General features: G+C 46.3%; 2 protein-coding genes across 4 annotated transcripts in view; one reads left to right on the top strand and one right to left on the bottom strand.

Moving 5' to 3' along the window:
- anks3 (ankyrin repeat and sterile alpha motif domain containing 3) overlaps window positions 1-5,509 on the bottom strand; it is a 52,607-nt gene extending 47,098 nt beyond the window's left edge. For both annotated transcript variants that reach the window (XM_063059498.1, XM_063059499.1), the window contains exons 1-2: window positions 5,393-5,509; window positions 1,559-1,742 (exon numbers count right to left, since the gene is read on the bottom strand). In XM_063059498.1, coding sequence (XP_062915568.1) covers window positions 1,559-1,728 — 170 coding nt within the window. In that variant the 5' untranslated portion in view covers window positions 1,729-1,742; window positions 5,393-5,509. The remainder of the gene's footprint in view (window positions 1-1,558; window positions 1,743-5,392) is intronic.
- Window positions 5,510-8,080: 2,571 nt separating this feature from the next.
- The window catches only part of LOC134351425 (dynein axonemal assembly factor 8), a 167,145-nt gene continuing 161,021 nt past the window's right edge, over window positions 8,081-14,204 (top strand). For both annotated transcript variants that reach the window (XM_063057534.1, XM_063057533.1), the window contains exons 1-2: window positions 8,081-8,147; window positions 11,285-11,492. In XM_063057534.1, coding sequence (XP_062913604.1) covers window positions 11,316-11,492 — 177 coding nt within the window. In that variant the 5' untranslated portion in view covers window positions 8,081-8,147; window positions 11,285-11,315. The remainder of the gene's footprint in view (window positions 8,148-11,284; window positions 11,493-14,204) is intronic.

The following is a 14,204-nucleotide window of genomic DNA, read 5'->3' as shown; positions in this document are numbered from 1 at the left end:
CTCTACAACTCTACCGATTTTCATCTCATCAGACCGCATACATTTTCACCCAAAGCATTTATATAACAAAGTTGTTGGAGCAAATAAAATCAAAAATGTCTGGAGACCATCGGCGGGTTGGTCAGCATTGACTGAGAGAGATACAGAGTTTTTGTTTCAGCTCAGTGATTTTTCAGCCACAGACAAGCTTCAGCCTCAGTGTAAAGGCTGGCTCTGTTATAGGAGTCAAACTGGACACACTGGAGGCTGTGGTAAAACAAAGGACCCTATGGAAAATCCTGGAAAATCTGGACAGTGTTCCTCACTCTTTGCATGCCACCGCAGCTGAACAGAGGAGCACTTTTAGGAATAGACTAAGACAAATGCACTGCTCTGAAGAGCGCTAAATGAGGTCATTCTTACCCTCGGCCATTAGACTCTATAATGAGTCAACCTATAGCTGGGGAAGTGATGACCCCCCTCCTGTTAGACTGGTTGTGGTAACTTATTTTCTATTCTTTCTACTGCTCTTCTAATATGTATTTATATCTGTGCACTTGTAACGCTGCTGTGACACTCTACTTTCCTCTGGGATCAATAAAATATCTATCTAAAAGGGCACACTGCCTTACGTGTGTGGTCTGTCAGCTCGAAGATATTCATCAAGGTGATAGTTTACCTGTAAACTGAGAGAGCGTGCGGAAGAGACCTGCCTGGATTAGCAGGCATGTGTTATAACGGGCGGCTGGATAAGCTCGGGTTCTGGGAGAGGCTGAGGACAGACATTTATAAGATTATGAGAGGCACAGATGGAGAAGGCAGACAGTATCCCAGGGTTGAAATGTCTAACACTAGAGAGTACGCATTGAAGGTGAGAGGGGTAATTTCAAAAGAGGTGTGAGGGGCAAGCTTTTTTTTTACAGAGAGATTGGTGGGTGCCTGGAATGCACTCCCTAGGGTGCAGATATATTAGAGACTTTTAAGAGACATTTAGAAAGGCACATGGATGTGAGGAAAGTGGAAGGACGGGGAGATTGTGTTGGCAGAAGGGATGAGTTTGGTTGTCCATTTAATTACTAATTTTATTGGTTCACACAACATTGCGGGCCAAAGGCCTGTTCATGTGCTGTACTGTTCTACATTTAGAAAATGTACATAGGTTAGTTCTGCACATGAGCAGAGACAGCCCTCTGGCCCAGTGTCTGCGCTGAACATGATGCTGAATTACACTAAACCACGAGTATGCTGACGGTACAGTGGTTATGTTACTGACCTGGTAGGCAGGGCCCTACATCAAGTTCAAATCCACACCACAGCACCTATGCAAGTTATTTCTTGGGGAGGCATGGTAATGTAATACTTTTGCAGCACAGGTTCAGTTCCTGCCACCGTCGATGAGTTTGTACGTTCTCCCTGTGACCGTGTGGATTTCCACTGGCTACCTCTCACATCCCGAGGATGTCGGGTTAGTAGGTTCATTGGTGGAATTGGGCTGCAGTGCCCTGTTATTGTGCTGTATCTCTCATTGAAACTAATAAAAAGACAGTGGCATTTTGATTGAACCGTCCTCCCCTCTTACCCTTGGATCCACTGTTTGACCACGTCGTACTGCCCGATCGATGCTGCTGTGTGTATGTCCAGCGGAACATCCAGGTCAGCACTGTCCATCAGCTGCTCGAACCCATGCCACATCGACAGGCTGCGACTCAGAAGCTCCGTCTCACTCGCCTCGTCGCTCAGCTCAGACATGCTGTTCTTGCCTCCTGCACAAACAGACCAGCTCAGCACAGCTCTCCACAGGTAGGTGGTAAAGTGCTCCAGCACTCCGGTCCATCTAGCCTGTGCCAAACTGTTATTCCCATCCCATCGCCCTGTACATAACCCACCCATCCGTGTGCTTACCCTTATCCGAACTGCTCTTTAATGTGGAAATCAAAATCCCATCCAGCACTTGTACTGGTAACTCGTTCCATATTCCCACCACCGTCTGAGCAAAGACACCCCTTATATTCCCCTTAAATTTTTCACCTTTCACCCCTAACCCATGTCCTCTACTTCTAGTCCCACCCAACCTCAGTGGAAAAGCCTGCTTGCATTTACCCTATCTATACCCCTCATAACTCTGTATACCGCTATCGAATCTCCCCTCATTCCCCTACGGTCCAGGGAATGAAGTCCGAACCTATTCGACCTTTCAGGTCCTCAAATCCTGGCAACGTCCTTGTAAATTTTCTCCGCACTCTTTCAACTTCATTGATATCTTTCCTGTAGGTAGGTAACCAGAACTGCAGGCAATACTCCAAATTAGGGCTCACTAATGTTTCATACAACTTCAATATAACACCCAACTCCTGTACTCAGTACTGTGATTTATGAAGGCCCAGCTGCCTTTATGATCCTGCCTGCCTGTGACACTAACCCTAACCCTGCAACAGCTTGATCTCCATATCGTACTGCCCAGGCTTGCATGTCATGTAGACAGCTGGGACACACCATCCATAGCTGACCCGATCAATGTACATAGAAACATAGAAAATAGGTGCAGGAGTAGGCCGTTCGGCCCTTTGAGCCTGCACCGCCATTCAGTATGATCATGACCGATCATCCAACTCAGAACCCTGTACCTGCCTTCTCTCCATACCCGCTGATACCTTTAGCCACAAGGGCATATCTAACTCCCTCTTAAATATAGCCAATGAACTGGCCTCAACTGTTTCCTGTGGCAGAGAATTCCACAGATTCACCACTCTCTGTGTGAAGAAGTTTTTCCTCATCTCGGTCCTAAAAGGCTTCCCCTATATCCTCAAACTGTGACCCCTTGTCCTGGACTTCCCCAACATCGGGAACAATCTTTCTGCATCTAGCCTGTCCAATCCTTTTAGGATTTTATACGTTTCAATAAGATCCCCCCTCAATTTTCTAAATTCCAACGAGTATAAGCCTAGTCGATCCAGTCTTTCATCATATGAAAGTCCTGCCGTCCCAGGAATCAATCTGGTGAACCTTCTTTGTACTCCCTCTATGGCAAGGATGTCTTTCCTCAGATTAGGGGACCAAAACTGCACACAATACTCCAGGTGTGGTCTCACCAAGGCCTTGTACAACTGCAGTAGTACCTCCCTGCTCCTGTACTCGAATCCTCTTGCTATGAATGCCAGCATGCCATTCGCCTTTTTCACCGCCTGCTGTACCTGCATGCCCACTTTCAATGACTGGTGTATAATGACACCCAGGTCTCGTTGCACCTCCCCTTTTCCTAATCGGCCACCATTCAGATAATAACCTGTTTTCCTGTTTTTGCCACCAAAGTGGATAACCTCACATTTATCCACATTAAATTGCATCTGTCATGAATTTGCCCACTCACCTAACCTATCCAAGTCACCCTGTAGAGTCTTACTCGTCTGTGACACCATTTTCAAGGAGTTATAGATGTGTATTCTCAAATCCCTCTGTTTGATCTCACTCCTCAGCTCTCTGTGGAAGTCCCCCCCGGTCTGTTCTCCCAAAATGCAACACCTCTCAAGTTCCATCGAACATTTTCCCAACTGCCCAGATAAAAAACACACTGTCCAGTCCTGGGACGTCCCATCAATGGATCGGGACCAGGCACGTATGGTCAGTAATCATGGGAATGTCCACACACTCGGTACTAATGGCACGGGCCCCTGTTCACCACACAAGGTCTATTTGCATACACAAGAACTCGAGACCTTAGTGCTGTACTGCAAGCATCAGCTGGGACAAAAATGCTGAGGGAGGCAGCACCCCTGGCACAGGGTCACAATGTGAGTGGCAGAGACAGGAGAATATGAATTCATCAAATAAAGTTCAAAGCTCAAAGTAAATTTATTATCAAAGCATGTATATGTCACCATATACCACCCTGATACATTTCCTTGTGGACATTCACAGTAGAACAAATAAATACAATAGAATCAATGAAAGACACACACACAGGCTGCAGATTGCAGAGATCACAGCTCAGGGAAAGTATATCTTGTAGTTTCCTGAGCTGCCCGCAAAATGTCGCTGTGTATCATCAATGGCATCTTGAAAATATCTTGAGTGCTATTTACAATCTATCTGACTCTCAGCCATTTAAAGAGTAGTTGCTAGCATACTACTACACACAAAATGCCAGAGGAACTCTGCAGGCCAGGCAGCATCCACGGAAATGAATAAACAGCTGAAGTTTCAGGCTAAGACCCTTCTTCAGGACCGGAAAGGAAGAGCGCAGAAGGTAGGACAGAGGGGAAGGAATACAAGCTGACAGATGATTGGTGAAACCAGGTGAGGGGGGAAAGTCGGTGGGCGAGGAAGGGAGGATGAGGTGAAGGAGCTGGGAGGTGATAGATGAAAACGGTAATAAGCTGAAGAAGGAATCTGTAAGGAGATGAGAGTGGATCATGGGAAAAGGGGAAGGAAGAGGGGAATCAGAGGGCAGTGATGAGAAGGAGGAATGGAAAAAAGAGAGAATGGTGGAGAGATATTCAGAAGTGATTCTACGGTCAGAAAGGCAACAGCTAGACTGCAATCGTAATCTCTCATGTGTCCTGATAACTAGATAAACACAAGAGATTCTGCATATGCAGGAAATCCAGAGCAACACATTCAAGATGCTGCAGGAATTCAGCAGGTCAGGCAGCATCTATGGAAATGAATAAAGAGTTGACATTTTGTGCCGAGACCCTTCATCATGAAGCGGAAAAGAAGGGGTTGTTGACGATTATTCAAGCAGCGAAGTTTATTTAACCATGAAAATGTTCAGCGAGTGTCCCAGCCCGAAAAGTCGACTATTTGTTCCCCTCCACAGGCGATAACAAGATACGTGTTTTAGTAATGCCAATTGAGGAACAAATATTGGTCAGGATCCTGAAAAGAACTTTGATACTCTCCTTCCAAATAGCGGATCGTTCACACTCGCCTATACGAGAGCAGTGAGCATCTTAAATCCCTGTAAATCAGATAGAACACCCAACGGTACTGGCCTCCTGCTGTAAACAGGTCCGCTGAGCAGTGGCTCACAGAAATAAGTGTCACGCGTGTCAGTATTCCTGTCGCAATGGGTCACTGCCCACCCTGAATGGAGCTGTAACCCCTGAGGCAATGGACAATTGACCACCTTACTACAGGTTCCAATGCCCCCTGTTGCTGTGGGTTAGTCTATCACTGACCCTTGTCTCCATGGGTCACCCCGCACCCTCTCAGTGCCACTGAATCCCGTTGCCATTGGTTACCCTGCACCCTCAGTGTATCACTGACCCCCGTTGCCATGGGTTACCGTGCACCTACACCTAAGATGTCACTGAACCTTGTCCGCGGATTCCACACTCCCTCAGCGGACAGTGCCATCGCCTCCCCACGTCCACCGGGCTCACCCCAGCATGCCGCCCCACTCACCCCACCCTACCTTCCGTAAACACAGATACCGCCGCGGCTCGGAAAATGGCCGCCCAGCGCCGGTCCCCTTCCGGGCTACATCGACCCACGTGACGGCCGCCGACCAACCGACGGCGCTCCCTGAGGAGGCGAAACAACGAGAGCCGAGTAAGGTGCAAGATGGAGCTTCCCGGCGACAAAAGCCTCGCCTCCGCCACAAACAGCGGCGCGGCCACGGAGGACCTCCCCGGAGCGGGTCGTTGTAAAGATTATTCAATCGTCGAAGAAACAGTTAAAGTTTTAAAGTGTCAGACTTTCCAGATTGCATAATATCATTGCCAGTACTCAAGTGTAAAAGAGACGAAATATTTGTTACTCCAGATACGATGCAACACAATAAAACGCAATCAGATAAAGGACACAACAATAAAAATAACAAAAATCTTGGGGTCTGAGTCCATAGAACACTCAAAGCTGCTGCGCAGGTTGACTCTGTGGTTAAGATTGTTTGAGTTGAAGAGCAGAGAGGTAATGTTACGGCTATAAAGGATCCTGGTCAGACCCCACTTGGAGTACTGTGCTCAGTTCTGGTTGCCTCACTACAGGAAGGATGTGGAAACCATAGAAAGGGTGCAGAGGAGATTTACAAGGATGTTGCTTGGATTGGGGAGCATGTCTTATGAGAATAGGTTGAGTGAACTCGGCCGTTTCTCCTTGGACCAACGAAGGATGAGAGGTGACCTGATAGAGGTGTGTAAGACGATGAGAGGCATTGATCGTGTGGATAGTCAAGAGGCTTTTTCCCAGGGCTGAGATGGCTAACACAAGAGGGCACAGGTTTAAGGTACTTGGAAGCAGGTACAGAGTCGATGTCAGGGGTCAGTTTTTTACACAGAGTGGTGAGTGTGTGGAATGGGCTGCTGGCGATGGTGGTGGAGGCGGATACAAAAGGGTCTTTTAAGAGACTCCTGGACAGGTACATGGAGTTTAGAAAAACAGAGGGCTATGGGTAACCCTAGGTAATTTCTAAAGTAAGTACATGTTCGGCACAGCTTTGTGGGCCGAAGGGCCTGTATTGTGCTGTAAGTTTTCTACGTTTCATACTTTGGTGATTGTGAAATCATCACCAGTCTTTTGTCTAAATCACAGAACTCTCTCACCACCAGCAGTGTGGGAGCACCTTTGCCAGAAGGACCTTAGATTTCAAAGTTCATTTATTATCAAAGTACATATATGACACAATACACTTCACTGAAATTCACCTTCTTGCAGGCACTCACAGTAAGTACAAAGAATCAATTAAAGGACGCACACAACAGGATGGACAAATGCAGAGTGCAAAAGACAACAAACACTGCAAACACAAAAAGAATAAAACGATAATAAATAAACAATAAATATTGATAATAAATAAGCAATAAATATTGAGAACAAAGAAGAGAAAGTCTGCAGATGCTGGAAATTCAAGCACCACACACACAATGCTGGAGGAACTCAGCAGGCCAGGCAGCATCTATGGAAAAGAGTACAGTCGATGTTTCAGGCTGAGACCCTTCATCAGGACTGGAGATAAAAAGATGAGGAGTCAGAGTAAGAAGGTGGCCGGAGGGGAGGAAACACGAGGTGAGAGGTGAAGATGGGAGGGAAAGTAAAGATCTGGGAAATTGATTGGTGAAAGGGGTACAGGGCTGGAGAGGTGGGAATCTGATAGGAGAGGACAGAAGGCTATGGAAGAAAGAAAAGAGAGAGAAGCACCAGAGGGAGGTAGGTGATGGGCAGGTAAGGAGAGAGAGGGAAATGGGAATGGGTAATAGCGAAAGAGAGGATGGGCAGGCATTACCAGAAGTTTGAGAAATTGGACGTTTATGCCAACAAGTTGGAGGCTCCCCGGATGGAATATAAGGTGTTGCTCTCCAACCTAAGTGTGGCTCCATTGCGACAGTAGAGGGGGCTATGGACTGACATGTCAGAATGGGAAGGGGAAGTGGAACTAAAATGAGTGGCCACTGGGAAATATTGAAAATATGTGTTGAAAAGTCCTTGAAAGTGAGTATATAGGTTGTACATAGGTGAGTATACAGTTAAGTGTTGGACTGAGTGAAGTTATCCTCTCTGGCTCAAGAGCCTGATTGTTGAGGGGTAATCAATGTTGCTGAACTTGGTGTTGTTCTCAGAAGGCAGCTCACCTCCAACCTTCTCAAGATCACTTAGGGATGGGCAATGATTGGTGGTCCACACTTCGAAAATAGTCGAAATAAAACCCATGAAACACACCATCACAATTTACAAGAGATTCTGCCGATGCAGAAATCCAGAGTAACACACACAAAATGCCGGAGGAGCTCAGCTGGTCAGACAACATCTGTGGAAATGACTAAACAGTCGACGTTTTAGGCTGTGACTCTTTTTTTCAACACTACCTCACTATTCCTCTTTTGCATTATTTATATGTTTATTAAACATGCACAAAGCAAATTTCTGTACACGTATTTGATAACGTATTTTGAAAAGCTACGCCAGACGGTTACGATACTAAATCATCAGGTCAGGGCAAGGGGTGATTTAATCGGCGGGACCCCCTCCCCTCGGAGTAGTACTCGCAGGGGCAGGACGATGGCGATGTCTCTGGAGGCCGTGAGAGCGTCGGCGGCTGGAATGGACCATATTGTGGCGTCACAAAGCATGCCGGTCACCTGACCGGCCGTTGGCGTCCCGTTACCAAGAGCAACCACTTTGTTGACTGCCGCCATTTTATACCCGGTGTTTTTAACGGACGGTTGGATGAGGTGAGTGACCGGCGACCGAGAAATGAGAAGATATTAAGCTAAAGGACTGGAAATAGGCCACTCTGCCCACCATTCCATCATGGCTGATTTATTATCCCTCTCAAACACATTCTCCTGTCTTCTCCCTCTCCCCCCATTCATCAAGGACATATCAACCCCCACTTTAAAGATACTCATCTGTGGCAACGAACTCCACAGATTCACCATCGTCTGGCTAAAGAATTTCATCCTCATTTCTGTTCTAAATGGACGTCCCTCTATTCTACGCTGTCTCCCCCACTACAGGAAACATCCACTCTAGGACTTTCACCATTCGATCGGTTTCAATGAGATTCCCCCCCCCCCCAAACTCCAGTGAATACAGGCCCAGAGTCACCAAATACTCCTCAGACATTAACCCTTGATCATTCTTGTGAACCTCCTCTGGACTCTTCTAATGTCAGCACATCTTTTCTTAGATCGGGGGCCCAAAACTTGCCATAAGTGCAGTCGGACCAATAACTCATAAAGCCTCAGCATCACATCCTTGTTCTTATATTCTAGTCCACTCGAAATGAATGCTAACATTGTATTTGCATTCCTTACCGACGCCTCGCAAGTTAACCTTAAGGGATTCCTGCACAAGGACTCCCAAGTCCTTTTGCACTTATGGTTTTAGAATTTTCTCCACGTTTACAAAATAGTCTATACCTTTATTCCTTCTACTAAAGTGCATGACCATTCACTTGCCTACACTGTATTCCATTTGCCACTTCTTTGCCCATTCTCCCAATCTGTCCATGTCAGGAGTTCCCAGCCTTTTTTATGCCATAGACCAATACCATTAAGCAAGGGGTCCGTGGAACCCAGGTTGGGAACCCCTGGTCTAAGTCCTTCTATAGACACCCTGCCTCTTTAACACTACTTGCCCTTTTCTTGCAACACACATCAAAGTTGCTGGTGAAGGCAGCAGGCCAGGCAGCATCTCTAGGAAGAGGTACAGTCGACGTTTCAGGCCGAGACCCTCCATCAGGACTAACTGAAGGAAGAGCTAGTAAGAGATTTGAAAGTGGGAGGGGGAGGAGGAGATCCGAAATGATAGGGGAGGACAGGAGGGGGAGGGATGGAGCCAAGAGCTGGACAGATGATAGGCAAAGGGGATACGAGAGGATCATGGGACAGGAGGCCCAGGGAGAAAGAAAGGGGGGAGGGGGGGAAACCCAGAGGATGGGCAAGGGGTATAGTGAGAGGGACAGAGGGAGAAAAAGGAGAGAGAGAAAAAGAATGTGGGTATATAAATAAATAACGGATGGGGTACGAGGGGGAGGTGGGGCATTAGCAGAAGTTCATTTGCAGATTTCCTCGTGTCTGCTCTTTTCTTCATATCTTCCACAAACTTGGCTACAAAACCATTAATTCCTCCATCCAAATCAATGGTCTATAATGTGAAAAGAAGCAGTCCCAACAGGGAGCCATGTGGGTACCTCCAGCCACTGGTGACGGTGGGATGGAGGTGAGGGGATGAGGGATTAGTCCCTCTCGTTCTTCACTTTACCTGGACACATCTATGTCAACAGTCAACAATCTATGTAATCAATCCCAGTTTTTAGCTCTTCCCATCCTCCGTTCTCCTAAACTAAGGGACAATTTTCAGTAGCTAACTAACCTACCACTTAGCACACATTGGTCATGTGGGAGCAGTCCAGGACAGCCCTGGAAACCCATCTAGCCACAGGGAGAAAATGTCAACTCCTGAGCTCAGAGTCAAGCCCTGGTAGCCTGTGTAGCACCATATTCACTTACACATTTTCTTCCAAATGAACCGGTTCAGGGATGTAAAGTGCCTGTCACCCCCCTCTGGTTCCTCTCCTGCTTCCCTTTCTCCCGTGATCCTCTCCTATACGTGCTGAACTGAGGCTGAGGCTCTGTCCTACTCCAGCTGCTCCGGGCTTTGTGTCTGAGGGCTCCCTCCTCTCCCTCCCCCACACTTAAGGTGTTTGTCGTTTCTTATTATGGGTTCTTTTGGGTTTCTTGTTTTGGGGCTGCCTGTAAGGAGACAAATCTCAAGGTAGCATACCTTTTATTGGCTTTTGTCCCTTCTTTGCAAGTCCTGATGAAGGATCCCGGCCTGAAACATTGACTGTTTATTCCTCTCCACAGATGCTGCCCGACCTGAATTTTCCGGCATTTTCTTTCTTTTTAGATCTTTTTATTAATTTTCCAAAATTATAAACAGAATAACAGTATTGATACAGAGAGATTGGAATAATCTTATTGTTGATAAACATGTACAAAAAAGACTTCAAATAATACAGGTGAAATAGACTTCCAAACTCTTAATATAGTTAATCATAGAGAGAAAAAAAAAGAAAAAAAATGCAAAGAAAACCCTCCCAAAGAAACCAAAAAAAAACTAAATACTAAACCCAAAAAGAAAGCAAACGGAACAAAACAAGGCTAGACCAATATCTTAAATCGAATACATTCAATAATGTTGTCAACTCCGCTCCTCTAATCATATATTTTAAGTTAATAAGAAGGATTCGGAAAAGGTCAAGTTACATCATATGAAAATGTTGAATAATGGTTTCCAAATCTCTTCAAATTTAACCGAAGGATCAAAAATGTCACTTCTAATTTTTTCTAAATTTAAACATGATATAGTTTGGGAAAACCATTGAAGTGTGGTAGGAGGGTTGGTCTCCTTCCAGTTCAATAAAATGGATCCACTGGCCATTAAAGTAACAAATGCAATCATCCAACAGGCTGAAGAGGATAAAGATCTATGTTCCGTTGTTGAATTTTCCGGCATTTTGTGTGTGTTATTATTGGTAATGGGGGAAGATCTTTATTTTATTTTGAGTGCCATGGTTATAGTTTGGGGCATTCTGGATTTCGGAATTCATTTCTGGCACTGTCTTCCCGTGAACACGTGGATTTCGTCCGGGTGCTGGGTTTCTTTCCCCGGTTCAAATGCGTTCCAGTTAGTAGGTTAATTGGTTATTGGAGATTGTTGTGTATTAGATCGGTGGGCTGCTGGGCGGAGTGGCTCGTTGGGCCGGAAGGGTTACTGTATCTGAACAAAAATAAATAAATGCATACTTGAGGATTCATGCTGTTTCAGCCTATGAATCATAAACTATTGCTTATGCTTTCAGACGCCTACTGCGTGAACAAGCGGGGTCCTGAATGAATATGACTTCAAATGAGAATGGGAAAGTGACTCAGGTTGATGGAAGAAGCTGTGATAGCCAGAGAACTGATTACAGCTTAACAACTCTGCACAATAGTCACAAATCGTACTGGGATTCGATATTTGCACATGTTAAAGATGAACTCCCCTCCCTGGATTCAGACTTTTCATCAGTAAGTCTTAGTTTCAGAATCCCAATGTTAAATATGCTGCTTATTAACATTGGAATAAGTTTTTTGAGCTGAACTGATGGTGATTTCCACATATGTCATGTCAGTGGGAATGGTAGGGAAGGGAAATTTCAGTTCCTACACAAAAAGTAAAGGATTTTAAATATTTCTTCTGACTAGGCACTGAAATGCATTTATAAGAGGCGTAGATTAAGTGGACAGCCAGAGACTTTTCCCAGGGTGGAAATATTTAATGCAAGGAGCATAATTTTGAGGCAATTGGTGGAAAGTATAGAGGGGATGTCAGAGGTAATTTCTTTACACAGAGGGTCTTGGCTGTGTGGAACGCCCTGCCAGGGGTGATGATAGTAGGCGCATTAAGAAACTCTTAGATAGGCACATGGATGATAGAAAAAAATGGAGGGTATTTGCAGGAGGAAAGGGTTAGTTTGATCACAATATCATGGGCTGAAGGGCCTTTGCTGTGGTGTAATGCTCTACTTTCTATAATTAAGTGGTGTAACTTCAGCCAACTTATAAGGCAGATTTAACTGAAGGTATGACAGGACAGTGGAAGAAGAAAAAAAAAAGGCATCCGTTAGTCTTGCGAGACCATGGATCTGCGCCTGGAAAGTCTTCACTCTTCAGGGCGCAGGCCTGGGCGAGGTTGTATGGAAGACCGGCAGTTTCCCATGCTGCAAGTCTCCCCTCTCCACGACATCGATGCTGTCCAAGGGAAGGGCATTAGGACCCATACAGCTTGGCACCGGTGTCGTCACAGAGCAATGTGTGATTAAGTGCCTTGCTCAAGGACAGAACACGCTGCCTCGGCTGCAGCTCGAACTCACGACCTTCAGGTTGCTAGTCCAATGCCTTAACCACTTAGCCATGTGCCCACACATAGAGGAAGGAAGGGTATAGAATACCCAGGGAGGAGGGGAAAGAATGAGATTCATTGGTATGTAGAGGAGGGTGGTTCTGCCTATTATGCCCCCCGCTCCAAAATTGGCAATTGAGAGCAAGCCCACTTCCCAGCTCTGTGTTGTGCTCTCTGTACCTTTAACACTGAAACGTCTCAACCCAAGCAAGGCTGCAGGACCGGATGGTGTCAGTACCAGGGTGCTCAAAGCCTGTGCCCCTCAGCTATGTGGAGTACTTCACCATGTATTCAACCTGAGCCTGAGGCTCCGGAGGGTTCCTGTGCTGTGGAAGACGTCCTGCCTCGTCCCTGTACCGAAGACGCCGCGCCCCAGCGACCTCAATGACTACAGACCAGTGGCATTGACCTCCCACATCATGAAGATCCTGGAGAGACTTGTTCTGGAGCTGCTCCGGCCTATGGTCAGGCCACACTTAGATCCCCTCCAGTTCACCTACCAGCCCCGACTAGGAGTTGAGGATGCCATCGTCTACCTGCTGAACCGTGTCTACACCCACCTGCACAAGCCAGCGAGCACTGTGAGGGTCATGTTTTTTGACTTCTCCAGTGCGTTCAACACCATCCTCCCTGCTCTGCTGGGGGAGAAGCTGACAGCGATGCAGGTGGATGCTGTCCTGGTGTCATGGATTCTTGATTACCTGACTGGCAGACGACAGTACGTGTGCTTGCAACACTGTGTATCCGACAGAGTGATCAGCAGCACTGGGGCTCCACAGGGGACTGTCTTGTCTCCCTTTCGCTTCACCATTTATACCTCGGACTTCAACTACTGCACAGAGTCTTGTCATCTTCAGAAGTTTTCTGATGACTCTGCCATAGTTGGATGCATCAGCAAGGGAGATGAGGCTGAGTACAGGGCTACGGTAGGAAACTTTGTCACATGGTGTGAGCAGAATTATCTGCAGCTTAATGTGAAAAAGACTAAGGAGCTGGTGGTAGACCTGAAGAGAGCTAAGGTACCAGTGACCCCTGTTTCCATCCAGGGGGTCAGTGTGGACATGGTGGAGGATTACAAATACCTGGGTATACAAATTGACAATAAACTGGACTGGTCAAAGAACACTGAGGCTGTCTACAAGAAGGGTCAGAGCCGTCTCTATATCCTGAGGAGACTGAGGTCCTTTAGCATCTGCCAGACGATGCTGAGGATGTTCTACGAGTCTGTGGTGGCCAGTGCTATCATGTTTGCTGTTGTGTGCTGGGGCAGCAGGCTGAGGGTAGCAGACACCAACAGAATCAACAAACTCATTCGTAAGGCCAGTGATGTTGTGGGGATGGAACTGGACTCTCTGACGGTGGTGTCTGAAAAGAGGATGCTGTCCAAGTTGCATGCCATCTTGGACAATGTCTCCCATCCACTACATAATGTACTGGTTGGGCACAGGAGTACATTCAGCCAGAGACTCATTCCACCGAGATGCAACACAGAGCGTCATAGGAAGTCACTCCTGCCTGTGGCCATCAAACTTTACAACTCCTCCCTTGGAGAGTCAGACACCCTGAGCCAATAGGCTGGTCCTGGACTTACTTCCTGGCATAATTTACATATTACTATTTAACTATTTATGGTTTTATTACTATTTATTATTTATGGAGCAACTGTAACGAAAATCCAATTTCTCCCGGGATCAAAAAGTATGACTATGACTATGTTTCAGAGCTGGTTATGTCAAGGCATTGAAATGGCCGGTGTTGGGGGGAAGAGTATGACAGGAAGATTTTAGTCCAAGTGTCAATTCACAATTACTATATCATCTGAGACCTATTTCAGACCG

This window comes from Mobula hypostoma, chromosome 9, assembly GCF_963921235.1.
Source record: "Mobula hypostoma chromosome 9, sMobHyp1.1, whole genome shotgun sequence".
In the NCBI taxonomy this organism is placed as follows: Eukaryota; Metazoa; Chordata; class Chondrichthyes; order Myliobatiformes; family Myliobatidae; genus Mobula; species Mobula hypostoma.
Note: the sequence above shows the minus strand (reverse complement) of the source record. Positions and strands in the feature narration are given on the sequence as shown.